The following is a 24,966-nucleotide window of genomic DNA, read 5'->3' on the forward strand; positions in this document are numbered from 1 at the left end:
AGGCAAGAACACTGGAGTGGGTTGCCATTTCCTTCTCCAATGCATGAAAGTGAAAAGTGAAAGTGAAGTCGCTCAGTCGTGTCCGACTCTTCGAGACCCCATGGACTGCAGCCTACCAGGCTCCTCCGTCCATGGGATTTTCCAGGCAAGAGTACTGGAGTGGGGTGCCATCGCCTTCTCCGAATGCTGATGCTAACAATAATTAAATAAAGACTGCCCTTTTATGTAGGGGTAAAAACTCAGCACTAGGTAACCTCAGTTGTTTAATTTCACCATTGAACAGGAATTCCCTAAGCTATAAAACTATGCCATCAGTGGTAAAGAAAAATGTATTCTTGGCACAACTCTTAAGTAGAAGTATATCCTAGTCTTGTCTTTTTACGTATCTGAGGGAAGCTAAGGATCTGAATGCTGAGATGTCTCATAAAGGTTTTGATCTATACATATTATGCAGGGTGAAGTCTAAGAGGAAAAAGAAATTAAAAAGCCAACAATGAGGTAACAATCATCCTTCTACTTGAGAGCTTGATAATTATCAAACTCTAAAAGTGTTCCAAGTGAATATTTTAAATAACTTAAGTTTTCCTTAGGGAAGAATACTACCTCCCTCGATAAAAAAACCTACTTTATGTTTAAAGGGAAAATGTAAAAATACAAACACCATAAAGCCTGGTGTTTCTGTGATAAAGATCTGAGTGGGAAAAAACAACAAGTTTATCACATGAAAGGAGGACAAGTAATGGTCTTTAGGAATCACTGTTAAACTTTGTCAGGTTAAAAATTCTGGGGTTGAGATTCCCACTACTGTCCTTAAAAAAAAAGAAAAAAAAAGAAAAAACAACTGCTTTACAGCAAGAAGTCCTCTCAGTGTCTCAAAGAAATCGGTTTATGCAGCACAATCCCTTCTCTTACTGAGGGCGTATTGTTTTCAAATGCGACTGCAGACTGACTTCCTTGTCTCAGTCCCCATCAGAGTCATCCCCCCCGTCTTAAAGTTATAAATCCCTGGCTCCCTGATCCTTGGATCGGCTACTTCTGGGGTACGGAAAAGGAAGTAATAGGATGATGGGGAATCTTTCCATTAGTGTCTTAGAAAGAGTGCTCAGAATCATGACGTAACTGTGGTAACAAAGAGATTATTCAATATCCTTGAGATCGACTTGGTCTAAAGATTCCAATCTTGACTTGAAATTCTTGATCTACAGCAAAGCTCACTTAGCCTTTTCTGACCCACATTGTTACCTTCAACCCCACCATTATAAACTACCCTCGTCTTTTGGCAAAACTTCACAGTGTGTGTTCTGGAGTTGCTTAAAGAATGTGCAGGTTATCCCCCTTTTGGATCACTCACAGAATCATTAGGTCCAGCTGTGACATCCCCAAAGGGCTGCTCACCATAAATAAATATTATACATCAACTCAACACCCCATCCTTGCTCCTGAGTTACCAGTATAAAGGTGGGCCTTAAACTCATGAGAACTTTTTTTTATAATCTCTTCAAGGTCTTTTCAAACGTCTGCTAGTTAGTGTAAGGCAAGCTCTTCACTAACATGCAGCTTATTTTACTCAGTTACCCTTTGTCAGCCATCTCTTTCTTCACGTAGTCTCCAAAAAGTCAACATCTGAATGACCTTGATTTCTGCCTTCTGATGTTCTAAATTCTCTCTCAAATGAGGACTTTTTGGTTTGTTTTTAACTCGTTAAGTGATTTCCCTATTAATAAAAACTGTCGTTTCCCTTTTGGCTGTCCATCTGAATGGTAATGGCAGAAGAGAAATATCCTAGGACTCTGCCAGGGAGCCCCAAAGGATGAAGGCTCAGTCATAACCCTCTGCCACCAGAGGCGCTGTTCACTTACCTGGAACACTTCCCCTTCACCTGAACCACCTGTCTCAAAACTGTAACTGAAGAGTCCAAGAGCACCAGGACCAGAGAGGCACAGGACGGGGCTTCCAGCAGCTCGGCAACCCCAAGGGCAGCCCCTCCCCCCCACCTGGTGCCATTGCTCACTTTAGCCTTACCTCGCTGGGTCTGGGTAAATTGGGTGCTCTCTGGATCCTGCTCCATCATAACGGGATAATGAAATGAGGGAAGACTCCAGCAGCCTCCTAGCAGAGATTAAAAAAATGGCAATAATCCCTGTCAATTACCAACTCAGAGGTCATTCATAAGGAAAAATGGGGGAGAGAGATAAATAACATCCCCCTTTGCGGCTAGCTGACACCTCTTGTCTGGGCTCGCATCCTTCCTACCAGCACTTAGAGGCGTAAGGATATGAAGCACTCCAGAGTGCCCACACTGGATATGACCACTGTATGATCCTGAATACTGCTCCTCTGTGAGAAATGAACAAATGCTTTAGAGACATGATCTTATTTTCATCTGCAGTACCTCCAGCAGACAAACAGGAGGTTGGGATCAACATGAGAGAGGAAAAAGAGGCAAACCTAGAGATTACCATGGAATGCCAACAGTTTACTTTGGCGTTCAGTTCCCCCATGTTATCCTTATCCACATCCCATTATCTTCTAGGCATTCTGCTCTGCCCACATCCTTCGTGTGAGTACCCTCTAGGGCTTTCTTGGTGGTTTAGTCACTAAGTCGTGTCTGACTCTGATCCCATGGATTCTAAGTCCTCCGGGCTCCCCTGTCAATGGAATTCTCCAGGCAAGAATACTGGACAGAGTTGCCATTTCCTTCTTAACAACTGATAAAAACAATCCTCAATTATATAATCTAGCCCAGCCATCAGTACAATGGTCCTATGTGTTAATTTACTGAGCATTTTTTTAGTGCCAGGCAATACTAAGCACTTTACATGTACTTCATTTAATCTCGCCACTGCCTGGAAAGGTAAGCATTGCTACACAAAAAGGAGATCAGCGGGCCAGGGAGTTAGGTGCACTGCATGGCAGCACACCACTGCTGCGTGAGAGCACCAGACCCCTAGGGAAGGCCTGCCAACTCCAAATGCTGCAAATGACTACGCACACGAGTCCACTGCGAGTGCAAACTGGAGTGTGCATCCAGTATCACTGGCTCTTTCTATTTTTTAAAGGGATGCCAGAAATTTGGACTTTTGAACGAAGTCTCCTGTTAAGTTTTACTAAAACATTTTTCTTCCTTTCCGTATGGGAAGGGCCAGTGAAAACCCATCTGATGAACATGGCTCGGGGTCCCCCAGTTTGCCGTGTCTGCCTCCCAACTCCAGTGTGCCTTGGTGCCAATCAAGCTCCTGCCATGGAACATGTTTCCAAGGAAGAGGTCTCAAGAAGAAATGCACACTGCTCCCCTCCGGCAGCATCTTGCCTGGCTTTCCCAGGAGCGGGTCTCCGGCTCCCTGCCAGACTCTTATTTTTTTTAATTTAAAAAATTTTTATTTTTAGTTTATTTTGCTTTACAATACTGTATTGGTTTTGCCATACATTGACATGAATCAGCCATAGGTGTATGTGAGTTCCCAATCCTGAACCCCCTCCCACAGACTCTTCTTTAAAGCAGATCTGTAGGGTAAGGAGAGCAGCTACCAATCTTTTCCAATTGAGTTAATTCAATTCACTGTTATTAAAACCAGCTGGCTTTAGGTAGAGTAGTGTGCAGTCACTTTATCCCAGCGACTGGCTCACCGGAGTATTCTTCCTAAGAGTCTGGAGAAGAGAGAACAGCAGAGGCCTATCAGCCTGGCTTCCTACCCTTCCCACCCAGGACAGCCAAGTGTTATATCATGTTCTTGATCTACACAAGGCTTATCATCCCCATGCTTAAGACAAGTTAAAACAATCCCACCGCTTGAAGGGACAGAACACAGTGAAACCAATGAGGAAGAGAAGAAAGCAATACAACACTTCTCTGTGGTCGAAACCTGAATCTTCAATGATATCACTGTTTACAGCAGCAGACATTCTGTGTTTCATCAATTGTAAGACATGCTTTCCCTCCCACATTTTAACATGTCTGGAATAGGGATACATCTTATAATTGTGTGATACAGTTTAATTGGCAGGATTTTTTTTCTTTCATAGGTGCACATAAGGTAACAGCATGTCTTTGAATCTTGAAATATGGGATGTTTCTGAGAGGAGGGGATGGTGAGAGGCACAGATTGGAAAAAGAAGTGGAATTTTGAGAAGTGTATCAATTTAGGCCATCATATAAGGTGGTACTAGTGGTAAAGAACACCCCTGCCGAGGCAGGAGACACCAAAGACTCGGGTTCGATCCCTGGGTCAGGAAGATCCCCTAGGGGACGGCACAGCAACCCACTCCAGTATTCTTGCCTGGAGAATCCCATGGACAGAGGAGCCTGGTGGGCTACAGTCTATAGGGTCACAACGAGTTGGACACGACTGAAGCGACTTAGCATACACACATGTTCACTACTAATAAATTTGTGCTACAGCAATTAGGTGGGAGCTGAAGAACAGAAGATCTGGGAGCAGCTGACTGCCTCAGAACACCCAGAAGCTTGTTCTATCCCAATGGGTTCTGGACTGAGTCTTGAATATCACTGAGCCCTGTTGTGTTACCCGCCATAAGCAGAGGCCGTCTGACAAGGGGCATCATCCAGAGTAAACCAGTGTATATCCTTCTTTAAAATGACCCTGCCAAATCAGGAGGCCAATGCTACCCCCTACTCTGCCAAGGCACTGACAGCATTCAGAGAAATTAGATGAGTTTTTAGGCATGCTGTAAAGGAGATTCTTGAACCAGAAGAGCTTAGGTTAGGTCATTTCAATTTTACTATTTCTATTTTATAATCCCACAAACTCTACTCCACACCCTAAATTCCGATCTTAATTAGGAAGACCTCTTCAAACAGAGTTACACCAAAATGTTAAGTTTTGTCTCTGGGGAGTCCCCGATGAGGTTCTTTCAGAAGATATACCCCCTATACCTACTTACTAGAATCTGTTGGCACCATTTGCTCCCAGGCAATACAGTGGACTGGCAAGTCATACATACATGGTATTTTAACTCTAATACACAATATCAGGAGAGCCAATTACTATGAAGAGCACCCCCAAACATGTATCACTGATGAAACATTAAGCTCTCTACAGTTACAACACAAACACTATCTGAAGGATTAAAAAAGACTGTTACAATCGGTGTTGAATAAAGAAAGAACTAGAGTGACTAGACAAGTAAATATCACCAGCACTCCTAGGAAACTCAAAGAAAGATCTTTCTCTCCCACAGTTAGCTTCTTGCCAAGAGCCATCGAGGGGGAAATGACGCAAAAGAAAGGAACAGAATGGCAGCTGAGTGCCTTCTGCTCTGGCCGCTACAACTCTCACTTGACTTCATGATTAATCAAGCAATTCAGTAATATGACACCAGGCAGGACTTAGCAGGGCTCAGGCAAGTTGGTGGAAGTTTGAAGGTACCACTTCATCCTGACCTGTTAACTCCAGTTAGAGATGTTTTAAAGAGTCACTGAAGCTATGACAGAGGAAAAAACTTTTCTTTACAAGTTTGCCTAGTTCATTCTCTAAGCCAGTGGTGTTCAAGTGAGGTGCACCACGGGCTGTGCTATTCTGACCTACTGGAGAACAGGAAGAAAATATTAGAACATTTGATTTAAATGTATAACCATAATGTGTATCTCACACACACACATACACACAAGCACAAGTGCTCAAAAGCCTTTTAGTGACAGAAGTGTTCTTTTTAAGTCTAAAGGCCACTGTTCTGTCAGACTACACACTACTTTAATAAAATTCAATATTTAACACAATAATCACAAACATAAAATATTAAAACTAAACAAATAAAAGCATAATCATATTCATATATAGATACAGCAAAAGAGAGAAAATACTACAGAAAATGTGGTAAAATGTTAACATACAGTGAATGTGAGTGAAGAGTATAATGGGAATTCTTTGCACTATTTTTGCAACTTTTCCGCAAGTCTGAAATTATTTCAAAATTTAAAACATCAAATATACAAAATCTAAAAGTAAACCACTGAAAACTAAAGAGAAAACTACTCATTTGCAAAAGAATCACTCACTTCTTAAAAAGACTTTCTTCAAAATAGCAAATTGCCTCTAAAAAGCAGGTTTGGCAAACTACAGGCACTCGGCCAGCTGCCTGCTTTTATAAATAAAGTTTTATCCAAACACAGCCATAACCATTCATTCAAATATTGTCTGTGACTGCTCTGGAGCTAGGAAGGCAGAGTTGAGTAGTCTAGATAGGAATAGGCCTATAATAAGCCTCTCATACATACTGCCTAGCCCTTTACAGGGAGAAGGCAACGGCAACCCACTCCAGTACTCTTGCCTGGAAAATCCCATGGATGGAGGAGCCTGGTAGGCTGCAGTCCATGGGGTCGCAAAGAGTCAGACACGACTGAGCGACTTCACTTTCACTTTTCACTTTCATGCATTGGAGAAGGAAATGGCAACCCACTCCAGTGTTCTTGCCTGGAGAATCCCAGGGACAGGGGAGCCTGGTGGGCTGCCATCTATGGGGTTGCACAGAGTTGGACACGACCGAAGAGACCTAGCAGCAGCAGCAGCCCTTTACAGAAAAAAAAAATCTGGCCATTCATGCTCTAAAGTAAAAGGTGGAGTCACTATGGAAAGGAACAGAAAAACTTAAAGTATTACACACTAGAGTTAAGTCATCAAAAATTAATATTACGCCCTACTAAAATCATGTCAACAGGAAGACAATTTAAGCTACAAAATTCCTAATATTTTATATGAATACAACTATTTCTTCCTGACTCAATTAATACCCTGAATCTGTGCAAAGGTTCCATAAATCAGCTGTATCCTTTGATGACTAAGAAAACAATAAAAAATAGTAGTAGAAGAAAGCTCTGGAAAACAACAAAGTTGTCAGGGTAGATGAGACGGGTCATCCAAAAGGAAAGAAACTTTCTTTCAAATTGACCAGATATTAGGATTGAGAAGCAGAAGTCTGGGTAACGGTCTAGGCAGAATAAACAAGCCAGGGAGAACTCTTCCTTAATAAACAACTATATCCTAAAGATATGCTTTTAAACTGGTTGTCAGATCACACAGAAAATCAACAAACTAAAGCCAACAATCATGTACAGACGTCTCCAACACTAGAAACAATCAACTGCTGACACTCATATACGGATAAGGACAGCTGCTGCTGCTGCTGAGTCGCTTCAGTCGCGTCCGACTCTGCATGACCCCACAGACGGCAGCCCGCCAGGCTCCGCCTCCCTGGGATCCTCCAGGCAAGAATACTGGAGTGGGTTCAGTGCATGAAAGTGGGTTCAGTGCATGAAAGTGAAAAGTGAAAGTGAAGTCCCTCCATCATGTCCGACTCTTGGCAACCCCATGGACTGCAGCCCACCAGGCTCCTCCGTCCATGGGCTTTTCCAGGCAAGAGTGCTGGAGTGGGGTGCCACCACCTTCTCCACAACTGCTCCTAGGAGCTACTAATAGAACGCCACTAGTGCCCCACACCTAATGAGTAATTTCCCAGTCTGGCTCTGGTGTGTGTGTGACATCTGCTAGTCCAGTTCAGGGGAGCCAAGCTCAAAGGAATAACTCCCTTCTGCTTAGGAATAAACTCCAAATTCCTCAGTGTGGCACTCAAATCTCTGCAGTCCAATTTCTCATTCCTTCGGAACATACTATAAGCTCTGGTCCAGTGGTTTTCAAACTTTTTGGTCTCAGAGTTCCTTTAAAACTCAAAAAAAATATATTTTATTGGAGTAAAGTTGATCTCCAATGTTGTATAGTTTCAGGTAAACAGCAAAGTGAATCAGTTATACATATATCCACTTTTTCTGATTCTTAACCCATATAAGTCATTACAGAGTATTGAGTCAAGTTCCCTGTGATACACAGTAGGGCCTTATTGGTTATCTATTTTATATACAGTTAACACTCTTAAAAATTATTGAGGACCCCAAAGAGCTTTTGCTTATATGGGTTTTATCTACCAATATATACTATATTTGAGATTAAAACTGAGAAAAATGGAATATACAAGCACAAACAGTGAAAAAGACAAAGAATATCTCAGCATTGTTATAAAGATAGTTTTGACTTTAAGGACCCCAGGCCACACTTTGAGAACTACTACTCTAGCTATACTAAACACACCCCTCACTATTTCACCCCTGTTTTTCGTTTGGCCATTCCTTCTTTCTGGAAAGTTCTTCCCCATCTCTGCCTATAAAAACCCTTCAAAGCTCAAATGTCTGACTCTTCTGGTGAGAAGCTCCCCCTCGCTTCCCTCATCCCCCATTGCGGTTGAACCCTCTCTTAAAAGGCCTGCCCCCTGTCACTTGGTACTGCAGTTCCTTACGTCTTCTTGTTTCTACCACTGGACTATAAGCTACATGAAAGCAAGTACTGGATCCAAGTCATCTTTTTATCCCCATTAAAACTCACATCCTAATGAACACACAAAAGGAAGCTAGTAAATATCTAAGGAGAGTAAATCAGCAAGACTAAGATTTGGAAAAATAAGCAAGAAGACATATCTGATCACCTGTCACTGACCCCGTGCCTTTCAGACAAGGTTTCTGGATGTCCAAAACCTCACACAGAAATTCCTGAAGGAACTAGTTTCTCAGAAACTGCTGACATCAGTCTTCACCCCTCGGGTCCCTTCAGCCACTCAGGTTAAAGTGCTGACATGTTTGTCCTGATAAACGCAGTGCAGCCTGGTCCCTGGGAGGCTTATTAAATCATAAAGTCAGAGGCTGGCTACTTGCCTGGGAAACTACCACTGATGCTCCCAGACAGCTTATTGCCAAAGGAGAGCTCGCAGGGGAGAAGAGGGCAGTGTTTTCGGGGCAGTGAAGGGGTGGGAGGCCAAAGAAACCTGGACACACCACTGCCTTCTCCACGTCTGCATCCTGCTCTGCAAGCCCCAGAGCTCTGCCTCAACGCATGACAAGCCCTTATTCTTAGTGAAAAATAATTGTGTGTTCTGAAACGACACCTCTATTATGATTTCCAAATTGACATCTCTGCTTTACAGCGGAGGCATCCAAGCCTCCCCATTTCACACAGTGGCAATTATCATTTAAGTTATCCAACGATAGGCACTCATCTGATCCCTGTAGGGCCCCCGAGTTCTAGGGGTGCGCTTACGGCACATGATGCGGCTGCCAGCAGGGCCCGCCAGGCGATTCCTGCCCCTGCTGTGGGGCAGACCAAGGCAAGGCGGCACTGCTAGAAGGCTAACCTTGGGGAGAAGACAGACACGTGGCAGAAAGAGCGTACGGCGCCTGTTGTGCGGCTCAGCCTTGTTTTACCACCATCAAGCATAAACAATTCACAGGGCTCAAAATAAAGGCTTTTTACCAGAAAAGCTTGAAAACATCTTTACAAAACATTAACATATTCCTCAATGTCTCTCCGCAGTGAGCAATAGATGGCAAAACATCAGAGCACAGCATAGTCACAGACACCAAGAGGAAAGAAGCTGGAAACAATTCATACGGGATGTGCAACTGTGTGTCTAGCTGCACAAAAGTCTTGCCTGAAAAGTCAGCTAGATCCCTCTGCAAACATCTGACCCTCTGCTGACCGTGAGGCCCTGAGGTATTTTCACTTTTAAATAAATTTCATTCTATACTGGAACATACTTGGTGGGTTATTTTTAATACATTTGTAAAAAGATTGGTTAGTGCTATACTTAGCTCCTGTGTGTCCTCAACACATCGCACTATAGGTATGAAGCTTCCATTTACAATAAAAACTCACTTTTGTCAGCATCTGAACTCAAAGGTCCAAGGTCATCTACATGGACATGTTTATGCTGTCCCCAATTCTTTCTTTGTGAGACTTGGGAGGTGGGCCCACAGATCAGACATTTTTAGACTAGGAATTTAGATCAGAGGCTTTTCACCAAAGGATAAGTAGGATCGTATCAATGACAAGTTCCACAGCTGGTTCTGATACTCACGTGCACACGTACTAACAAGCAGCAGCCACGATGTGCAAGTGTGGACGTTAATTAAGAGGTGGTGTACCCTACTTGACTGCTTCCCCCCCGAATCAAGAAGACATTTACAGAATTCAATAATCCTGGAATTCTCAGCTAATTTTATTCAGAATAATAGATAATTCCAAAAAAAAGTCTATCTCTAGACCTACTGATACTACAAAGGCTGCAGGATATAATCATTGATGGCTACAGGAACAGCAAACCCTGTACATTTCTTCTCAGATGACTTTTCACATTCACATTCCTGATCTGAAATTTTAAAAACTCTCGATGAGGGTCGTTTGTTCCGCTGACCTGGGTATACTGCAAACACTATACTCTATAATATGAAGTAAAACCTTAGGGTCAACATCAGGATGGCAAAGGGAAGTTAGTAAATGAAGCCTAACAAGAGAGTGAGGAAAAAAGGACTGCACAACAGGCTGGGGCATTTATCAACCAGAGGCCGAGAGGCAGCCTTCCTGGCGCATGTCTGTTCAAGTAATGAGGTTTCTGGAGTCTACAGAAATAGAAAAGAGGGCAGAGATTCCAGCTGGGCCCCCAAACAATCCAGTTAGCCCTGGAGCTAACTTGAAGCTCAGAGTACAATCACTTTTCCTATATCCTGGGTTCACACTGAACTGCTTCTCTTAGTGACATTTGATTTTCACTGATTCGCCTCTGGGAGTACACTACTTGCCCTTCCACCCTGATCCTGACTTCAGCAACCTTCCTGATTCCCTCTGGACTGAGCATTTGACTCCACTGGAATAATCTCTCTACCATTTCTCTGTCTAGACAACACGAAATTGGCATAAATGACACCTAAAGTACAATTAGGAGAAAAACTGCAATCTCCACTCTCCACCCCCGTTTTCCAAAAGAACTGCACACGCACATCAATCAGCTCTACCAAGAAGATTAACTCCACGGAGCCTGGAAGCCATTTAATTCCCAACGTGCTAACCAGTATGCATCCCCCTCCCCTCCACTATAAGCAGAAGATGTAAATTGCCTTCTTTCCACTAGCACTAATGGTTATAATCTCAGAGATGTAAATGCCTGCAGAATCGATACCTGTGTAAAAAAGTCCTTACAAACACTTGATCCACCTGCAGTATTTTATTTAGCAGAATCAGATAAAAGCAAATAGACAAGGCGAAAAAAGAGAGAGGCAGGACTCAAGAGTATCAGAACCAGGCAGCATGATTATAACAATTATAAAAATAAGGCAGTTTGAAGCCACTGCAAGCTCTTTGTGAAATACAGTATCAAAAACCAGCCAACGTCAAAGGACAGAAAATCATGAAATACCTTATCAATCGTTTTCAGTGGGAGGGGGTGTCCCCCAGGGGACCTGTATCTAGAGACATTTTCAGAAGCTGAAACTGGATGGGGGGAGTACACTGGTATCTAGTGGGCAAAGGCAGGGTGCTGCACCCTAAGATGCAGGGACATTCCTCCCCAACTCCCTGACAAAGAATTATGCGGCCTGAAATGTTGATAGTGCTGCTTTTGAGAAATCCTGTGATATATCTTAATACTCTGAGATTAATGACGGGAAGCTCTGAATAACTAATATATGAGGCAAGTCAATGCTTTAGCTTTAGAAACAAATTGCAGTTTAACTCGTGATCTTGGGTCACTTATGAGCTGTGTGACCTCTGGCAAGTTCATTATCCTCAGCGTCCAAATTTAATGGGAAATGCCTATTTCACAAGGTTGTTATGATTAAGTAAGAACATTAGTAGCCAGTACACAGCCTAATAAATAGTGGGTTTTTTTTTTTTCTTTCCCTGGATGACAATTTCCAAAAGTATCTGCAGGGAACACATGGTCAGGCAAGTCACTATTCCTAAAAAGTTGGTTTCCTAGAAAGACATGTTGAGGAAGGACCAGTTCTATAAAGGCATACACATGGGTATTTCTGCTCTAAGAATCACATGAGCCTGACCCAAATAAACCAACAAGAGCAGTCAGTCAACCAACCACCAATTTGGCTGTTGGTCCATCCAACCACTGATTCAAACCACAAATAATTATTGAGTGTTTTGTTACTGGGTGTACAGCAGTCTATAAAATGGCCATGGTCTCTGGAGTGGCTAGTATCTGAAGAGGGACCAGAGAGCAACACTTCTTGGCATTCTTGCCCCCATGTGGTCTCCTCTCACACTGAATGTAGACTAGCCTGTTATTTGCTTTAATCAAGAGAACACAGAGAGTTCTGGGTCTAAGCCTTGAAGACAACTGACGGCTTCCCTTTCCTCCCTCGTGGAACTGTCACTTTTGGAAGCCCTAAGCTGCTACCTTAAAAGTCTGGCTACTCTGCTGGAGAGGGCACAAGGAAAGAGGAGTCCTTGAGAGGCCTGGCTGTTCTAAATGCGCTTCCGGTTGACTTGAGAGAGACCTCAAGCAAGACCAGCAGAACTTCCCAACGGACCTCCCTTCTACCCAAAGAACAATGAAAGACATAAAACTGCTATTTTAAGTCACTAGGTTTTTTTGTTTTTTTTTTTTTGGTTATGCATCAGTAGATGAAGGAACTAGGTTCCAATCTTCTATAACTTTCAAGCTAGCTACAAAAGCAGCATAAAAAGTTAGCTTACAAGCCTAAATTAATTGTATTGGTACTCAAGGGAACTTCAGCTACCAAAACAGACACTAAATAAGACATCTGGAAACAGACCTTAAACAATAAAACTCAGGGCAAACTTGCTCACTATGTCCAAAGCATGAGGTCTTGGTTCTGGTCAAAAGAGTTAACGTCAAAAGAAAAACTTTCTGCTCTTTTCTACCTGTCCCAGTCAGGCTCTCCTTTCTGAACACACTTCTGCCCTGGATGGCTCGCTCTCAATACAGAAGGAGCCCTTAGAACTTGAGAAATTAAGGCTGTTTATACTCCCTCTCTTATCAAGAGGCAGAACCAGTTTCTTTTGCACGAATCATTGTAATAGAGTGCAGGAAAAATGAAGATACTATTCCATTCCCCTGCTATGAACCAGACCACTCCCTGCACTATTGCACTTTCTAAAACAGAGCCTCACTGTGTCTGCTGCAAGTGACTAATGGGAGTAACTAGCACCAGCGCCATCACAACGCGTCCCTTATCTTCTCTTTATATGGCACCTCACTTTTTTATGTACTTGGTTTACTTCAATTTTATAGGGTGAGATTTCACAAACACACCATGAAGGCTGAAGTCTTGGGGGAAAAAAATAGGATACTAACACAGAAAAGAAAACGACCTGTAGGAAATGTGTCACAGTAAAAGGCATTTTTTTGCTGTTGTTGTTTAGGGACTTTTTTTGTTTGTTTGTTTTTTGAGCAGAGTGGTAACAGAGAAAAGAAAGGAGAGCTGGCATTTCTTGAGCGTCTGATGCTTACCTCATTTAACCTGCATCACAGTAACTTTAAAATTGAGGAAACTGAGGTTCAGAGAGGATCCTTAACCTCCTCTGGGTCACAGAATAGGGCCAGGATTTGAATCCAAGGTTGCTCAAATTCAACTCCTTCTATTATAATCCATTGCAAGAAAAGAAAAGAGGGGGAACGTAAGGAGATCACGAGTTAAAGCAACACTGAAACAAGGGACAGGAGGAAAAGGAAAATAAAGGTGATGGATAATGCCAAGGAATTTTAGTACACCACAGAGACTTAGGGATGGGGGAGGAGAGGCTGGTGGTGACGCTAAGACTTTCTAGATGGTCTAGGACTTTTTGGCTGGTCCAGTGGTTAAGAATCCGCCTGCCAATGCAGGGGGCATGGGTTCAATCCATGGTCCGGGACAATTCCACACGCTGAGGAGCAACTAAGCCCGTGCGCCACAACTACTGAGCTGGCGCACAGCAACTACTGAAGCCCGTGTGCTCAAGGGCCCATGAGCCCCAACTACCGGACCTGTGTGCTTCAACGACTGAAGCCCAAGTGCCTAGAGCCTGGGCACTGCAACAAAGGAGGGCATCGCAATGAGAAGCCCTCACACTGCAACAAAGAGGAGCTCCTGCTCGTTACCACCAGAGAAAACCTGTGCAGCAACGGAGATCCAGTGCAGCCAAAAACAAAGAAATAATTATAAAAATAAATAATAAATAAGTAGTAAGAGTTCCTAGATGGTCTAAAACTGCTCTCTAACTTGGTGCATATCAAAATCATCTGGAGAGCTTGTTTAAAACACAGACTGCATGCCTCCCACCCCCAGTTTCTGATTCAGGAGGTCTGGAATGAGCCCAGAAACTCACATTTCTAACATCAGCAGGAGTTGCTGATGTTCCTGGTCTGAGGACCACACTTTGAGGACCACTGGCCAAAGATCACACAACAAACACATTCTCATATATGGACACCTCTCTCCCACCCCCAATCTTATCACATCCAAAACAGTACCATCTAACACAACGGTCAAATTTAGTTGCTCTGCTGCTGCTGCTAAGTCGCTTCAGTCGTGTCCGACTCTGTGCAACCCCAGAGATGGCAGCCCACTAGGCTCCTCTGTCCCTGGGATTCTCCAGGCAAGAACACTGGAGTGAGTTGCCATTTCCTTCTCCAATGCATGAAAGTGAAAAGTGAAAGTGAAGTTGCTCAGTCATGCCTGACTCTTAGCGACCCCATGGACTGTAGCCGACTAGGCTCCCCCATCCATGGGATTTTCCAGGCAAGAGTACTGGAGTGGGGGGCCACTGCCTTCTAGGAGGGTCTAAAAATTCAGCAACTCTTTGTAAATCAACTATGCTGCTGCTAAGTCACTTCAGTCGTGTCCGACTGTGTGTGACCCCATAGATGGCAGGCCACTAGGGTCCTCTGTCCCTGGGATTCTCCAGGCAAGAATACTGGAGTGGGTTGCCATTTCCTTCTCCAATGCATGAAAGTGAAAAGTGAAAGTGAAGTCGCTCAGTCATGCCTAACTCTTCTCGACCCCATGGACTGCAGCCTACCAGGCTCCTCCGTCCATGGGCTTTTCCAGGCAAGAGTACTGGAGTGGGTTGCCATCAACTATACTTCAATTAAAATTTTAAAAATTAAATAAAAACAAAACAAAAAATTTCAGTAATTCTGTTAGGACAACAATTATAGCAATGGTCCTTTGCCTTCAAGGAGTAACAGAAAATGATCAGTCAAGCTTCTATCTCAATTTTGAGAACTCATAAGAGGCAGTAGGAAAAGGAATCAGAAAAGCATGCAAAAAAAGAAACAGTGCTGTACTTCTGGGAAAACACACTTCTGAAGTTAAAAAAAGTTCCTTTTTGTTTTAATTTTAAAGATTTACATCTGCTAAAAGGCATGCTGTGATTCATGGGGTCGCAAAGAGTCGGACACGACTGAGCGACTGAACTGAACTGAAAAGGGAAATTAAGAAAATACTCCTGCTTATAATAGCATCAAAAAGAATAAAATATGTAGGAATAACCTTATCCAAAGAGGTAGAAGATTTATACACCGAAAACTATAAAACACCACTGAAAAAAATTAATGAAACAACAGACATCTCATGTTTATGGATTAGAAGACTTAATATTGTTTAAATGTCTATAGTGCCCAAAGCAATCTACAGATTCAATGAAATCTCTATCAAAATCCCAACTGCCCTTTTTTTTTGCAGAAAGAGAAAAAAAATATCCTAAAATTCATATGGAATCTCAAAAAGAGTTCTGACTAGTCAAATAATCTTGTGAAAGAGGAACCTAGCTGAAAGCTTAACACTTCCTGGTTTCAAATCATACTGCAAAGCTACAGTAATTAAAACAGTATGGTACTGGCATAAAGATAGACATATAGACTAATGGAACAGAATAGAGAACCCAGATATAAACCCTTGTGTAAATGGTCAAATGATGTTTGACAATGAGGGCAAGAAGTCTTCACAAATGGTACTGAGAAAACTGTCTATCTACATGCAAAAGAATAAAGATGGACCCTTATTTTATGCCACAGGTAAAAATTAACTCAAAATGGACTAAAAACCTAAACATATGACCTAAAACTATAAAATTCACAGTTAGGGGGAAAGTTTTATGAGAAAATATAGGGGGAAAGTTTTATGACATTGGAACAGGCAATGATTTCCTAGATACGACACGCAAAAAAACACTGGTAATAAGAGTAAAAACAGACAACTGGGACTGCATCAGACTTTTAAAACTTAAGCAAAGGAAACAAGAGAATAAAAAGGCAAACTACAGAACAGGACAAAATGTTCGTAAGCTATTTATCAGATAAAGGGTTAATATCCAGAATATATATAAAGAACTCCAATAAGTTAAAAACAACCAAAAACCCAATTTTAAAAAATGGGCCATGGACCAGAATAGACATTTATCCAAAGAATATATACAAATGGTCAATAAGCATGAAAAGATGCTCAACATCATTTATCATCAGGGAAATAACCCTGCAAATAACCCACAATGACATATCATCTCATGAATAGTAAGATGCAGCTCTCCAAAAACAAACAAACAAAAAAACCCAAAAAACCCAAAACAGAAAATAACAATTCTGATGAGGATATGGAGAAACAGGAACTCTTGCACACTGTTGGTAGAACTGTAAAACTGTGTAGTTGCTGACACAGAGCACTGCAGTTCCTCAAAATGTTGAGAATACAGCTACCATAAAACCCAGCAATATCAATTCTGAGTGTATGTCCACAGGAACTGAAAGCAGAATCTCAAAGGGACATCTGAACACCCATGTTCACTGTAGAATTATTCACATAGCCAAGGTGTGGAAGCAACCTAAAGGCCCACATGCAGATGAATGGATAAAGCAAATGCGGTATATACGCACCTGAGTATTGTTCAGCTGTTTAAAAGGAGGAAATCCTGTCCTATGGTAAAACATGGAAGAACCTTGAAGATATCATGCTAAGTGAAATAAGCCAATCACAAAAAGAGAAACACCGCATGATTCCACTTACATGAGGATCTAAAGCATCAAACTCATAGAAAAAGAACACTGAACTCTGGTTGCCAGGGAATGGTGGGAGGGGGAAATGAGAACTGTTCAATGATCGTTTCACTCTTGCAGGGAGAAACACTTCTGGAGATCTGCTGTACAGCTCTGTGCGTAGACTTATATTTAACAAGACTGTACATTAAAACACTAAGAGGGTAAACTTATGGGTGTTTTTTTTTAATCACAGTAAGAAAAAAGACCCCCAAAATAGGTTACATTTCCCATCAGAACAAAGGAAAGAAGAGGTGAAGTGACCCAAGGAGACAGCAGGGAGATAGAGGAAAACTGAGGAACGTGTATGAACATGTGAAGGGGAGGAAAAAAGCAGAAGAGGAAAAAGATTCAAACTCATACGCTGCGATGCAGCCCAGGAAAAGGACACAAGGTTAACAAGCTGCAGCTCTCCTTCCACGACACCGTCACTCTCTCCGCCTTTGACCCCTTTATCATTACATCTTCCACTCCTGCTCCTAACTCGATTTTAATGCTCTGGCAGGTTGACATCCAAATCAAGGACCTCGTCACTGAAACCCACGCCTCTGTCCAAGGCGCTCTGCTCACAGGGAGAGGTGCAGACAGTCTTGTCCAAGATTTTACACAAGTCCATCATTAAAGGACGGTTCCTTTCATACTGCATAATCTGACATGACAGAGATCCGCGCACTCAACTGTGTCCCAGTCAGCAAATGAGCCTGGCACCCCCACTTTCCCTCTTTGGAAACAGAGGAGGAGTTTATTAATTGTTGCTATTAAAAAAAAAGTCAGGCAGTTTCTCAGGTGAGGAGGTTGTCGGCATGTCAGCCTACAGCCAGCAGGGGCGCCCTAGGTAGGTGAATTAGGCAGGAGGGGTAGGGTAGAGAGAGTCCTGCCACGTCCAGTGTCTCCCCCTGGTGGAGCTAAGTGGTAGGGAATTTAAGACTAGCTAATTCATGCAGTGGGAACCAACTGGAATTAAGCAGGAAACGGAAATAGATGAGGTCCATTTTTGTGTTTTTTCACCTATAGAATCCAGAAATCTGGATTTATGTAGAAAAAAATGAAATTTTTAGTAATAGTGTGAGTGCCAAACAAATGTACCCGAAGGCTATTCTGCAATCTCTGGGCAAATGTTACAGACCCACCCACTAGAACCAAATGTGCTCATGTGAACACACTGTCAGGTGCTTCCAAGAAGGAGCAGAAGAAGACGTAACTGGAACTACCCCCACCTCCACCCCATAAATATATAAGAAGCCCAAGAGGAGGGGGCGAAGCTACCTGCACAGCCCTAATGGGCTGGGACCGATTACAATAAGCAAAATACATCATGCAAACAGAACCCCGTACACCTGGTGTTACCGTCTTCAGCAAAACCTCCAACGCATCCTTTAGGGCACTGCTCTACACAGATCCAGGAGAGAAAGGGACCCGAAGGGGGTAAATGAGTACATGGGAAACCGCTCCAAATGGATTTTGCAGTACACATACAGATCCCACCTGAGTCCCTGCAGCACTCCAACACTCCGAACTGGCAGAAGCGATTACATCTCTTCAAGTTCTCCATGTGCATCTACAAAGCACACAGCCTTCCCTACACCATGCAGCCCCAGAGAAAGGAATGGCGGGGGATAATTTACATCAGCCCAACAGGTGCTGATCTGACCTACAGTGGGGGAAGGGCTGTCTGTGGAGCCGACTCTGCCTGGACGACCTGGAGGCTCACACCCTCCCCAACACCAGGGCAAGCCTCCTCACTTGCCAATGATTCCCAAGATAGATATGGAGCAAGGTTAGAAAACCTTGCTTCCGGGCAGAGAGCAGAGGAAACAAAGAAATTCTTCCTGCACTTAAGCCGTCAGAGAAATCTCACAAGAGCAAGTACTTAGGACATCCAGTCCAAAGTACAGACAGAGGGAATAAGTGCGAGAGCCCACGACCTACCTCTTCCGGGACTCTCATTATCATAACGCCTTTTATTACCATAGCACCTGACTCTCTTCCATTCCAAGTCATGTTCACATAAGCAGGGATTGGAAAGCCACAGCCTGTCGGCCAAATCTGGCCTGCTGCCTGTTTTTGTACAGCCCATGTGCTAAGAATGGCTTTTATATTTTTAAATAGCTGAAAAACATCAAAGGAAGACTATTTCATGACATGTGAAAATTATATAAAAATCGCATTTGTGTCCATAAGTGAAGCTTTTGCTGGCACGGAGCCACACTCATTCACTTCCATACTGTCTGTGGCTACTTTTGTGCTACAATGGCAAAGTTCAGCATTTGCGGCAGAGACCATATGGCCTACGCAGAGCCTGAAATATTTACAAGCTTACCCTTCACAGAAAACGTCCCAATCCCTGATATACAAGACACAGCCAGGGATCACTCAGAATTCAGAGGCTCAAATACAATGTGAATTGGTTGGGCAGATGAGCAGAGAAAGGGGAAAAGATTAACAGCAATGGTCACCATCTCTTCTACTCTATCCTCACCCTCAAATTGACAAAGAGAGAAATGGGTTTTAACCATCCCTGAAAACAAATAAATATCTAAATGCTACCACCTCATGATGGGCAACAGATATCCGGATTCTTTGGATCATTTAGCAAGGCCAGGAAGACTAGGTGACCCAGAGCCAGTAAGTCAAGTGAATGTCAAAGACGAAACCAAGGTTATGTCTCCCTCATACACGGCTGCTGGAGAAGAAAAGCACAGAACACCTCCGGGTGGCAGATGTTGAGAATAAAAAAAACCACACAGAAGTCATTCTCAACTTGGAGGATCAGACTCCTGAAAAACCCAGTGGTAGGATTTACTGCTAAGAAATTTAAGACTTTATGGGAGGGGAGGGGCGGGGCTGGGGGGTGGGGACCACAGGATTAAAAGCCCTATCTATGAATTTACGATTATCTACGAAATTATGTTCACTAAAACAGAAAATGTTATTTTATATGTTTTAAATTAGTAGTAATAAATAGAATTAATTTTCAATTGCCATTAACAATGTTCAACGCTTCAGCCCCAGCGACGGAGGCTCTGAAAATGCATTCTCCTCTAGAGGCACCTGCACAAGTCCACAAAGATGCTGCAGCACTGCCTCTGTGCACAAACCCAGAAACAACGCAGACTCCATCAACAGGGGACTTAATCAGGGTGCATGTGATCGTGGGAATACTATACCACTGTTAAAAAGAATGTACCACATCCAGACACATCAACACGGAAAAATGTCCATGACACACTAAATGAAATATGTAAATGGCGGGATAGTAGACAGTATGATCCCATTTTTATAAATAAAGAAAAATGTGTTTTCATTTGCATAGAAAAAAATTCTGAAGTTAACACACAAGTTGTTAACAGTGGTTAGCACGGCAAAGGATATGTACTATAGATAGATAAATCACACGTTTTTATGTTTGAATTGTTACAAACGAATTCGTATTAGTTTTGTGAGCAAAAAAAAAAAAAAGCCAGGCATTTCACAATTTGCATTTATGATACCTTGCTCACTATAAAGCTTTCAGGCTCTCCCCTTCTCAGTTTTAATAGCATGCTGTCATGGCTGGGGAATGGGGGTGAGGCGTTGCAGATAATATGCCTGCCAAGAGGCTTTATTTCTTTATTTATTTGGCAACTCTCATCCAAACATTTAAGGTCCTTCTAATTCTGACACAATGACTGACTCCCGCCTTCAGGTTTTCACCACAAAATACAGACACAAATTAATCTCAAAGTGTGTGCTGCTGGCCTAACTTTAATTTACCCTATTTAGCAGAGCCTCTTCAGTCTACTGTCAATCAGCAGCCACAGAGACCCTTTTAAAATATAAGATCATGCAACTCCACTTCTCAAGGCTTCCCAAATCTCCCAGAGTAAGATGTAAAATCCCTTAAATGGCTTAGAAGGCCCACATAATCTGGTCCCCATTACCTCTCTAACTTCATCTTCTATCACGCCATCCTTCGCTGTGCTCCAGCCAAGCGTTTCAGGGAATTTGACTTGTCCTTCTCTGCCGAGAACGTCCTTGCCCCCATCTCTACAGAGGTTTCTCCCTTGCATGCCTAAAGGAAGAGGTGTCTGCTCCAATGTCACCTTACCAGACTTCCTCTGATGACCCAATTTAACACTGCATACTTCCACCCTAGAAACCCCTACATTTTAAAATATTTTTCTCCATAGAATTTACCACCACCTGGTATACTAGCTATCTTATTTATGTGTTTACTTTCTCCCATTAGACTAAGAGACTCGATGCTGGTGTTTAAATAATATATAGTACAGCCCACAGGTACTTAGCAAGTATTTGTCAATTTATGAAAGAATAAATTGACCAGAGTAATTATTTCACCAACCCAGGGTTAAAAGACCCATGCTCCCTCATAGGAGCCTCCTCCTTTAGGGCCTGGGTTTATCTTCCCCTAGCTTCCCTTATTCTCTTAAAACTAAGCTGCTTAATTCCACCATCAGCTTTTTTGATTTCTCAAAACCTGGTTCTCTTTCCCCAGAAGGACCAAGTCAAGATTTGCCCATTCAGATATTAAATTCCCTTGGTGAAGAATTCTCCTCTATTCATAGTCCTCAAATCCTAAACTTCTGAGTAAGAACTCAAAAGTTAGCAAGGGCTTATTTTGACTATCAAAGACGACAAGTCCACCAAATTTTCAGCAGCATAATCAGAGGTAAAGCAAAACTCTTTCTTAATATAAGGACTCTGCCCCCAGGAAACAACACAAAACCTAAAGTCATTTTAAAACTAAAAGAAAAAAGGGTTCAGTTTAATAATGCTCAGACCTCCCCCCAAAACAGAATAAAAAAAAAAAAAGATGAGAGAACCCATTTTCCTCAGTCCCCAAACATCCAACTTCCAAGCACATCCAGAGCAAGCTTTCCACAGAAAACGAAAAGAAACATAAAGCAAAAACGGGCAACAGAGCCTTCACATCTAATTTGGCTTATTCACATCTAATTTGAACTTGATCGAGTACTCCATCTGAGACTGCAGAGAGTATTTAAGGAGAAAAACAACACGAGCACTGGCTGGCGGAGACACTAACATCACTGAGATGCCGCGCGGTTCCAACACCACGGCTCAGGAGGGGCCTGAGTCCTGTACCGAGTGTGCAGCTGGGGAGGTGAGCACGGCCCGCCTGAAGGACAGCGGACCGGGTGCCAAAGACTGCCAAGAGGCCTCAGCACTGGCAACACACAGGCTGGAGACACGGCTCCGTGGCGCGACAGCAGAGAACAAATCCCAGGGCACCCGAGTCAAGTTACAGACGGTGTCTTCACCATGCACAACTCTGGTCACGCCACTTGGTTTATCCAACAAGCACTCACTGAGCCGATGACCCTCCAGGAGATTAAGGGTGTGATACAATGATTTTTTTTCCCCTCCTTTAACTAAGAAAGCCAAAAAGGATATACACTGCATACTGAATCACAGAGGATGTAACTTCCATTCGACAACTTGAATTCCATTTATTGAGCACCTACTGTGTGCCAGATACTACCTAGGTACAGTAAGGGGTAAGGCACGATCACTGCCTTTAGGGAGCTCGCCGACATGCTTCTCTGTCATGGCCGTGACACTACAAGGAAGGTTCTATGTCCGGACACAAACAGCAAAGAGGAGAAAGTGATTATCTGGGGCAGTCAGAGAAGGTTTCGCAAAGGAAAAGAGGCCTCTGGGTTAGGCTCTGAATAAGCTGAGTCTGTTGTTGCTTGACTTTAGATATATGAAACCCTGCAGACTCAGGTCAGTGGCACAGAACTACTTGAGGTGAACCTCTGCATATATTACAATCACACTGAGAAGCCTGGTACTTTCCTAATTTCTCATCTGCCTCCTGCCTCTTGTGGACCCAGGACTAGCCCCATGAACATAGCCATTCATGTATTTCCCTTTATCAATGACATTCTGCTGCAGCTCCAAGGAGAATATCCATGTGACTAGTGCTGAGAGACTACGGGGTTAAGCACGTTGTTGGCTCATGAAGCCTCAAGAGGTTTCAGGCTGCTCTAACAAAGCAATCCCCTCGCAAAAGTCTTAAAACAACAACAACAACACAGAAATCTAATGAAGACTTTCAATTCTAACCTTCTAGGGTCTGGGTCAAATTCTAAGCTTATAACCATGTCTTCCCCCCAGTCTTCACCTATCATAAGAAAAAAGTACAGATCAAAAGACATCTGTTCTCAGAACACAGAATTTTATAGTAAATATTTCAGACCTAAGACATCACCGATTCAATGGATATGAGTTTGCGCAAACTCTGGGAGATAGTGAAGGACAGGGAAGCCTGGCATGCTGCAGTCCATGGGGGTTGCAAAAAGTTGGACAGGACTGAGCAACTGAACAACAGAAGGCCTTGTTACCTATCTGGAGAAAAAATGCAGCAATTTCAGCTAGGAAAGATTTAGCCCAAATATGATTCCCCAGTTGCTGAGATTTTAAAAGTGAATTTCCCTAATGGAATCACTTTAAAAGGAATAATGAGGACTTCCTGGCAGCTGAGTGGTTACAACTCCTACTTCCAATGCAGTGCATGCCAGTTTGATCCCTGGTCGGGGAACTAAGATCCCACATGCTGTGCAGCCAAAAAAAGAAACAATTGGGGTCTTCCCCGGTGGCTCAGCGGTGAAGAATTCTCCTGCCAATACAGGAGACACGGGTTCAACCCCTGATCTGAGAAGATCCCACACGCTGTGGAGTGACTGAGCCCGTAAGCCACAGCTAGGGAAGCCCAAGCACCCCAGGGCCCGAGCTCTGCAGCTAAAGAAGCCACTGCAATGAGAAGCCCGCGTGCGCATTGCAACGAGAGCAGCCCCTGCTCACCACAACTAGACAAAGCCCGCACAGCAACGAAGACCCGCGTGGCCAAAGACAAGCAAATAAAATTATATATATGTAAAAAGGGAGTTCTCTGTGGTCCAGTGGCTAAGACTCCACACCCCCAATGCAGTTGGGGCCTGGGTCCAATTCCTGCTCAAGAGACTAGATCCCATGTGCTGCAACTAATCATTTGCATACTGCAACTAAAGGTCCCAGACTGAAGATGCCCAGTGCGGCAGCTAAGGCCTGGCACAGCCAGATAAATAACACTAAAAATATTTTTTAAATAAATAAAAATATATATTTTTAAATAAATAAAAGAACGAATCAACGCAGTTCTGTGGCAAATAACTAAAACAGTGTTTCTCCCGTGGCCCTATAAACATCACATTGATTCCATTTACCCAGTGACAATAATTACAAATGAGCTATCAAAGCTCCAGTTTCTTACAAAGAGAAGTCCACTGAAGAGCCCCTCAGGCACTGATCTACAGGAGCAACAGAGGTTTTCACAGAGAAAACTGACAGTTAAAGCATTCATTTCAAATGAAGAGGAGGAAAGAGTGCCTTCTTTAGGACCCAGGAGTTCTGACTCCCATCCTTGCTACAGGCACCTCTGTAAGTCACTTCCCCTCACCATATCTAAGTTTCCTCATCAATTAGAAAAAGAGAGAGAGAGAGAGACAGAGGCTGGGCAACATAAACTCCACACTGCCTCCAGTTTTAAGGTGCCATTTAAAATAATTTTCTCTTTTCCTTAATACCAGCCTTTCACGACCACAGGGACTGCTGCTGCAAGGAGCCAGAGTACCCTCATTTTCTCCTGCTGGCACAAAGGCAATCAGACCCCAAAGGAAGCTTCTCGTGGTGAAGCAAAGGGCCTGCCATCCAAGTTATAAATTGTAATCTGGAGTCAAGACTATAGAAAGAGTCGCTTTCCACTGCCCACAGGCAAAAGGAGATAAACTGTGAGCTGGTTATCACTGTTAAGTTTAACACAGAGCTATACTGAAATACACATGGCTTTGCTTCATATTCTCACTAACTGAAAACACTATAGATTGTATCAGCGGAGGCAAGGATCAAAACATGCCTCCTTAGACTATCTCCTACTACAAAGCTGAAGAAGAAACCCCCTCCCTTCACGCAGACGTGCGCACACAGCAATTACACCTTCTCGTCCCTGCCAGCCCAGCGGCAGCAACAGCCCAACAGTGACACCTGCTGGGGAAACTCCAGCAAGGGCCACTCGACAGCCAGAGAGCC

At 43.1% G+C, this 24,966-nt stretch overlaps 1 protein-coding gene across 6 annotated transcripts in view; it reads right to left on the reverse strand.

Moving 5' to 3' along the window:
* AMBRA1 (autophagy and beclin 1 regulator 1) overlaps positions 1–24,966 on the reverse strand; it is a 135,130-nt gene that overhangs the window by 102,105 nt on the left and 8,059 nt on the right. For 3 of the 6 annotated variants that reach the window (XM_068988162.1, XM_068988161.1, XM_068988159.1), the window contains one exon: positions 2,023–2,109. The exons of the other annotated variants lie outside the window; for them this stretch is intronic. In XM_068988162.1, coding sequence (XP_068844263.1) covers positions 2,023–2,109 — 87 coding nt within the window. The remainder of the gene's footprint in view (positions 1–2,022; positions 2,110–24,966) is intronic. 6 annotated transcript variants of the gene reach the window in all.

The sequence above is a fragment of the Capricornis sumatraensis genome, chromosome 16 (assembly GCF_032405125.1).
Source record: "Capricornis sumatraensis isolate serow.1 chromosome 16, serow.2, whole genome shotgun sequence".
Taxonomy (NCBI): Eukaryota; Metazoa; Chordata; class Mammalia; order Artiodactyla; family Bovidae; genus Capricornis; species Capricornis sumatraensis.